Consider the following 8,049-nt stretch of genomic DNA (forward strand, 5'->3'; position numbering starts at 1 on the left):
AAAGGTTGCAGATGGAAACGAAGATGTTGAAGGGTCTGTTGCGGTATATCCTGTTTCTCCATAATAATCTCTCTGTCCACGTTGTGTCATTTCTGTTTGGTAATGATATTGTGTCGAAGGTTGGTAGTCGGAACGAGCAGCTGCAGATTTAAGACACAGAGCTTGATGAGCTTGAAGTACTTTCATTAATTCAATTTTTGTTTGAAGTCTGTTTTCCTCTGGTACTTTAACAAGCTCTTTGTGTAAGGACAAACAAAATAGTTTGTCATCATCTGACTCCACTTGGTTTGATGTCTGTGGCTGATTTCCAGATGCTAAATTTGTTTTTATGATGGAGAGAAATTCTTCGTCGGCCGCATTTAGTTTTTTCTTCTTTTTCGTCTGACTACGTGGAGGTCTCATTACATCTTCCCCATCGCCCGAAAACTCCTGTTCTTCAGCTGCAACAGACGCGGTGTTGATGTTGCTCTCAGTTATTTTATTCCGTGTCGATCTTTCAAGAAACATCAAACGTTCAAAATAAATATATTTGGCTTTGCCTGAGGCTCCTGATCCAGACGGTGTGGTTTTCTTCTTCTTCATTTCTCTTACAAAGCCATCACGCAACCCTTTCCACTTCTTCTGCAGTAAAGTACCTGTAAACAATAAAAAGATTGGAATAAAATAATAATTCTTATGTAACTTTCTTTTCAGATATTTGGCTACAGGGTGTTATTTTGCGGACCTGCATTATGCCTACAGATTATGAAAGTCTACAATTATCGAAATAGTACAGAAAACCTGTTACGTCATATGGAACAAACTGCAAAATATAGTAATGAGAGAACCAACGAAAGCCGAATGGAAAGAAATTTCGAAACAATTTAAAAAATACACAAATTTTCCAAATTGCATCGGCGCCATTGACGGCAAGCATATCCGTATTATAAAACCTAACGATTCTGGATCTCTTTTTTATAACTATAAGAGTTATTTTTCAACTGTTTTGTTGGCCGTATGCGATGCAAATTATTGTTTTATTGCAGTGGACATAGGCGCATATGGAAAAAGTAATGACTCCACAATTTTTAAAGACTCTATTTTATATAAAAAACTTGTCGAGAAAACTTTAGATATCCCAGATCCAAAGCCAATATCGCAAATAGATACAACCCCCTTACCTCATGTCATAGTAGGAGATGAGGCGTTTAGCCTGTCTGAAAATATAATGCGCCCTTATTGCGGTAAATCTCTAACAACCAAAAAAAGAATTTTCAACTATCGCTTATCCAGGGCCCGACGTTACATTGAATGTTGCTTTGGCATCTTGGTAAATAAATGGAGAATATTTCATAGACCGTTGAATGTGGACATAGAATTTGCAGAAAACATCATTAAGGCTTGTTGTGTTCTCCATAACTACGTAAGGTTAAGGGCCTACGCAGACCGGGACGTCATGGCAAGGGATTTTGCCGTGAGTCAGCGCACACCGGCTGCTTAGATACCGCGGCATACCAGCATTTTACCACGGCATGCCACGGCGTGCCGCGGCATTCCAGCACTTTGCCACGGCATGCCCCGGCATGCCCCGGGGTGCCGCGGCATGACAAAGCACGCCTCAGCGACTCCTGCTGCCTGCAGTCTTCAGTTGCGTTTGATTGAGTGTTGGTGTGCCTCAGTTTTACAATGGTAGATTGGGATTTAGTGTTGATATCGATTATTGCAGATGAAGAAGAAAGTGCACAGGCTAATAATAGGAATAGAAGAAGATTTTGGGTTGATAATTTATGGAAAGAAAGGGAATCAAAGGGTGAATTCAATAATTTATTTAATGACTTAAAATACGACGTGCAAAAATTTTATGACTATCATAGAATGGATTATGGGAAATTTCAAGCACTGTTGAATATATGTCGACCATATATCGAAAAACAGAGGACCAATTTTCGCAACCCCATTGAAGCCGATCAAAGATTATCCTTGTGTTTGAGGTGGGCAGTTAAATGATTGTATAAGTTTAATATTTTCTTCTTTTATTTAATTAAAAAAACAAATTTTTTTGCCAAATACAATCATGAATTGTAGACACATAATAACGATTTTTATGTTTTTGCACTGATAAATCTTCTCACTGATAATTCCTGGATCTTTATTTCTTTTTACTTAATTTAGAGTACCTACTAGTTTTTCGTATTCAGAAACTGCAGTTTTGTAGCCAGACCCTGAAGCAGCTTCATAGCCAGGGCCCGAGGCGGTTTCATAACCAGACCGTGAAGCAGGTTCATAGCCAGAACCTGAGGCGGTTCCAAAGCCAGACCCCGAAGCTGCTTCATAGCCAGATCTTGAGGTGGTTTCATAGCCAGATCTTGAGGTGGTTTCATAGCCAGATCCTGATACAGCTTCATAGCCCAAGCCTGCCGCGGTTCCACAGCCAGATCTTGAAGTAAAAGCGGTACGGCATGGTCGTTGATGTTGCAAATTGGTAGAGACATCTTCAGATGTTGGAGCTGGAGTTCCCTCTATGTAGTTTAATTCGGCGTCAGTTACCATATTAAATATTTGTCTCTTTATTCGGACCTGCTCTCTTTTTGGTAGCTTTTTTACTGTGGCAGCCATTGTTTGAAAGAACGAATCAATGGCGTCCACCTCCTTTTTCGATTCAATATATTTATTTAGTATTTCAGCAGTTGTTGTAGGTTCTGGTATTATTGAGGAATGGTGTGAATCATTGGTCATTCGCGAAACTGAACGTTCATCGCTATCAACGACAGCGGATTCTGCAAAAGAAGTCTGCGTATCCTCTGAAGAGGAGTCCAAATTCGAGGTTTGTTTTCTGTGCTGAATGAATTTTTTCAAAAACTCCAGCTCTTTTTCAAACTTGATAGGGCGTCGCTTTGTGTACGGGTCACCACTCTTTGTTTTTCTGTTATTCAGAGCTTTCCTAAAATTATTACGTATATTACTCCATATTTTCTGACATTCTTCACCTAAAACAAAACATAAGCAGGTAAAATGGTATAGAATCAGAATAAGTAGGTAATGGGAAAAGGCCTTAGATAGTGACTAGGTGACTAGGTTAGCACCAGCTATGTTTATGGGATTATATTGAGCTAATTTTTTTTCTAAGTAAAAATTACCACTGGCTTTACGGTGAAGGAAAATATCGTGAGGAATTCATAATTATATATAAATAAATATATTGTATTATTTAATTGACTTTGTTTAACTGTACCCTGTCTTTCACTCTGCCTCACTTACCCCTCTTTATATTATCTTTCAGATTTTTGATCACGGGAAGTAGCTTCAAGTCTCTAGGTTACAGCTATCGTATGGGGTTTAGTACAGTGCGCTCTATAGTACATGAAACTTGCCAAGTCATTTGGAATGTCCTAAGGCCTAGTGTTATGCCAAAACCAACAAGGGAAAAATGGACGCGAATCGCGATGGAATTTGATGAAAAATGGAATTTCCCGAACTGCATCGGTGCAATAGATGGTAAACATTTTAGGATAAGGGCACCTCGCAATAGTGGAAGTCTCTACATGAACTATAAAAAGTTTTTTAGTATCGTGCTACTAGCGGTTGTGGATGCAAATTATAAATTTGTGATTGCAGATGTAGGATCATATGGACGAAATAGTGATGGAGGTATAATGCAAAACTCAATATTTGGAAAAAAATTGACTTCTAATGCCCTCGATATTCCCCCAAAAAAACGTTTACCGAGGACAGATCTTGAGTTGCCCTATGTTTTTATAGCAGACGAGGCTTTTCCGTTAACCACAAACATTATGAGACCATTTAGTAGCGACCGATTGACAGATGAAGCAATGAAAATATACAATTATCGTTTGAGTAGAGCCAGGCGTATCGTCGAAAATGCATTTGGTATACTTCAAGAACGTTTCGAATTATGTCAAAAAGGAATTCAGGTTCAACCAAAATATATTGATAATATCATTTTAGCATGTACTTGCTTACACAATTTCATCATAGGTGGTACAAGCACAGAAAGTCAAAGTATAGCAAGTGTAAGCATTAATTTAGAAAACGATAATAATATGAACAATGCATTAGATGGTACGACAGTACGGGAGATGTTTAAAGATTACTTTAACTCTGATGAGGGCTCGATTCCATGGCAAAACGATATTGTAAATAGACATTAATACCGTGTGAAGTATTAAAATATAATTATATTGCAAAAATATTTACCTGTTTTATTCATTTCTGTCCCAATTAATCTCCACGCATTGTTCTTCATTTGAGTGTTCATATAATGTTTTGATGACATATTATATAAATAATCATAGGCTTGAACTAATGTTATTAATTTTTCCTCCATGTTGGAATAAAAAACGTAAAAAACTGGTCTCCGAAAAAAAACACGTAGGTACACAGTCGTCAAAGACGCGGGCGCAAATGGATGGTCAATGGTGTGCATTCCCCGCTTCTCTACCCCCACCGCCGCACCCCGCAGTATATTACTACGAGCGCTGGAGTCCGTGTCATGCCGTTGCCTACCGCAGTATGCCGCGGCATCCCGCCACGGGAGCCTGTGGCGTGTCTTTTCGATTAAATCCCTTTCAATGCCACGGCATCATTTTAAAGCATAGCAATTTATGTCGTATTTCTGTAACAGTACGGTTGAATGTCCATTAGTAAAAATTAAAATCCCTTGCCATTCCGTCCCGGTCTGCGTAGGCCTTAAGGGATGGCTACAGGTATGATCACACTCTCTACGAAACATCTCTGATTAATTTGAACACTGAGGCAGTGAGGCCTAATGCGAGATCATTGAATACAAGAGATAGATTTGCTGATTATTTTGTTAACGAAGACAAACTCCCTTGGCAAGATAAAATGATATAGTTTATTAACGTAAAATCTATGCAAGGAATAATATTATTTAATAAAGTATTATTTACTTACCTAAAGTTTTTTTTTCCTCGGAATCACCAGCTTCACAAAAAATTTCTACAATTTCTTCCCAGTTCCTACGCTTAATGATTCTATTAGAATAATCTGACGATTCCATATCCCATATAGCTACCCTTTTCTCAATCTCGTCAATAAAAAGTTCCGTGTCAAAGTTTTCACGCTCTATTTTTAACCGAATACGTCCACTCGCCACGGACACGCGCGTAGTACTGGACGCTGCAATGGCGCCGGAGTATCTCGACTCGCGCGACGCACGCGCTTAAAACGAGCGAGTCGAGAGTCCCGCTCATTGCAAGCGTTTTACGCGCGTGTGAGGTAACGCGCGAGAGTATCTGGACGGAATGTATGTAGCTCTAGTATCTCGAGTACGCGCGATAGCCTACGCGCGAGTGGACACGCGCGTAAATCGCGCTTTCTGGACAGGCTCTAAATCAAATGCTTCATCTCGTAAGAATGAGCGCAGATAGTGGAGCTTTTGTAAACTATCCAATGAGGGATCATTTTGTATGACAGATTTAAATAAGCTTATGAATTGTACGTAATCGCTGTACTTACTAGAAAAAGGTTCTATGTTTATTACAGGTAATTTTACAGTAGCTTTACATTCTGATGCCGAGAACGTTCATTCAATTGCTGGCAAATTATTTCCAGTATTTGATAGTATTTTTTTTCGAATTCAGAGACATCTTCTTTTTCAACGTCAGTGGGTTCGAGAAAGAGAATTTCTTTATTTTGAGTCTCATACTCTTCAAAAGCGCGTGTAATGCGATCCCGACGTGCTAATAATACTTCTTGAGAAATCTCTTGCAATTCCGATTTTGACAAACTAAACATTTGTTTGTGCATACGCGTTAAATTCGACTTAACGTAGCCGCGTGCCGCGATTAATTTCTTAACTTTCTCGGAGTCAGACATGTTTTGCTTTTTCTTAACTTTTTTACTTTTAAATACGTAATACTTAATCTATAGCACAGAATTTACGCGTTTTTGCCGTGAAATACAGCACAATTTAGTTACTTTGTACAATTTTATGGCACGTTGCACAAAGTGACAATCAAAATGGCGTACAATGAAATTACGAAATATGTGGAATTATAGAACTAAAATTATTGTCTCTGATAAAAAATCTCGCCACTCTTCACAGTACTTGTCCTTTTCTCACTTGCGTAGGAGTTGTATTGCTTCGCTCGCTCCCACGTTGACCTTATCGCTGCGCTGGCGACACTAGCCTCTTCCGTTTGTTTGCTCGCTCGCTCCAATGCGAATCGACGTTTCCGTAATCGCGCCGAAACAGAGATGAAAGGAGGAAATTGCATCACGGGTAGTGACGTACAGTGTCTATGTTCAAGACACACAGACACAGAATTTCGCAAATTACTAGCAATAATCATTTCTTTTATTTCCGAATCAATCATAGCAAGTACTCTGTACTTGTAAACAGCATCATAGTGTAATACTCCTTCTTTCTTGGAATGCCTATTAACTGGGAGAACGGAGATCAATCCACTTAAATAGCTGTTTTGGGCATCATGTGATGCTTAGTAATTATCATGATTTATAAAAAAAAAACAGAAAACATTATAACAACATAGTTCTATAAAATGATACACTACCTTTAAATGAATTAATATGCCCTCTAATTAAACTTTTGACGTCATCATTGAGTTTTACATGATTATTATGTTTTCCTCTCTTAACAACCGGAGCACATCCAGTTTTCTTCAAACTTGCTACTAAATATTCAACTTTTTTTCTCGATATTCCATGTATCGACATAAAAGCCTTCTTGCATATAATTATTTCTTTTATTTCCGAATCAATCATAGCAAGTACTCTGTATTTGTAAACAGCATAATAGTGTAATACTCCTTCTTTCTTGGAATGCCTATTGACTGGGAGAACGGAGATCAATCCACTTAAATAGCTGTTTTGGGCATCATGTGATGCTAGTAAATTAAAATTCTGGAGAATCTGGGTTCTTGCTTCTGCAGGAATCTTAATGAAACATCCCAATTTGCAACCACAGGCTGGACCGGGTTCATGACTCGATAATTTTAACTTTTTCAACACTTCAGACATCCGACCGTGTGACTTCCTTTTTTTTGTAGTCTTATAAACATAATTTTCATCACAGTCACTACTATTTTTGTCCATTTTGGTATAAACATGCAAAAAGTTAATGCACAATCTACCGCGTCGTAAAATTTCTGAAGGGAAGCTTATCTGACAGCTGTCACTTGTATGGCAAAAAAATTAAGATGGCCGACTATGAGCGCGTTCTTTGTTACAACCGCTGCGATCAGCCTGTTCTAGCGTGGTTTCATAGATAATGGGCACCTTTTTACTTGGTACAGAATGCAATGAGCGCGTTTTATTCTAAAGTAGATTTTTTTTCATTGAACATTACGCAAAATCAGCCCCTTTTATCATGTTTAAAATAACGTGCTCTGATTGGCCATAGAAAAACGAAGTAAATGGTACAGTTAATTCAAAAAAGGCAAAATCGTCAATGAGCTCCTTTTTTCCTGTACCCTTCAGGATAAAAGGGAAAATTAACCTTGTTAAATTGTTTGTGCAATTTATTCTAATAAAACAAAATAACAATTTAAAATTTTTTAATAAATACTAATTTTCGGATAATATTTTTTTCTTTTAATTTTAAATCATTCAGATTCCAAAACACTTTCATCGAGATTTTCCACCCCAGAAAACTCTATTGTATCTTAGCTAGACGTTCCGGCAACAACAAACTCATCTGAATCACATGAATCTGAAGAGGTCTCGCTACTGCTCTCATTTCTGACGTTAATGACCAATTTTTCAATGTAGTCATACATAGTCATACCCCTTCATAATACTCTTTTTCAATTTTAATAACATGTTGGCATGAATTTTTCCAATCTTCGGCAGTAATCGCTTGGAATGCTTGTTCAGCTGCCATCTGGCGGAATAAAAATATTACTGATTATGAGTTCAACTTAATAACATTAAGAAAAACGAATTATGAACTAGATCCCTACCTTTATGTCAATGGACCCTACATTGACAGAGGCAATTTTATGTTTTGCAATTCCCCATATCAATTCAATAGGATTGAGGTCACAATGATATGGAGGCAGCCGTACCACA

At 38.0% G+C, this 8,049-nt stretch overlaps 1 protein-coding gene and 1 long non-coding RNA gene across 4 annotated transcripts; one reads left to right on the top strand and one right to left on the bottom strand.

The window, feature by feature from the left end:
- The first annotated feature begins 1,416 nt into the window (after positions 1-1,416).
- On the top strand, positions 1,417-4,182 carry LOC113235005 (protein ANTAGONIST OF LIKE HETEROCHROMATIN PROTEIN 1-like). Of its 3 annotated transcripts, XM_026470526.1 has the most exons (3): positions 1,417-1,970; positions 3,260-3,474; positions 3,595-4,182. In XM_026470526.1, exons 1-3 carry the CDS (start codon positions 1,666-1,668, stop codon positions 4,146-4,148), a joined length of 1,074 nt encoding a protein of 357 aa, XP_026326311.1. In that variant the 5' UTR covers positions 1,417-1,665; the 3' UTR covers positions 4,149-4,182. The 3 variants fall into 3 exon arrangements, 2 of the variants coding, with proteins under 2 accessions (XP_026326311.1, XP_026326310.1); XM_026470525.1 differs by having other exon boundaries at positions 3,260-4,182; XR_003310834.1 differs by lacking the exons at positions 3,260-3,474; positions 3,595-4,182 and adding an exon at positions 2,667-2,785 and having other exon boundaries at positions 1,930-1,970.
- Positions 4,183-7,817: 3,635 nt separating this feature from the next.
- Positions 7,818-8,049, bottom strand: LOC113235004. Its single transcript, XR_003310833.1, has 2 exons — positions 7,941-8,049; positions 7,818-7,861 (listed from the first exon to the last, which is right to left on the bottom strand). It is a non-coding gene; the product is annotated as an uncharacterized LOC113235004 (long non-coding RNA).

Source organism: Hyposmocoma kahamanoa, unplaced genomic scaffold, assembly GCF_003589595.1.
Source record: "Hyposmocoma kahamanoa isolate Upper Pololo Valley unplaced genomic scaffold, ASM358959v1 86807, whole genome shotgun sequence".
Taxonomy (NCBI): Eukaryota; Metazoa; Arthropoda; class Insecta; order Lepidoptera; family Cosmopterigidae; genus Hyposmocoma; species Hyposmocoma kahamanoa.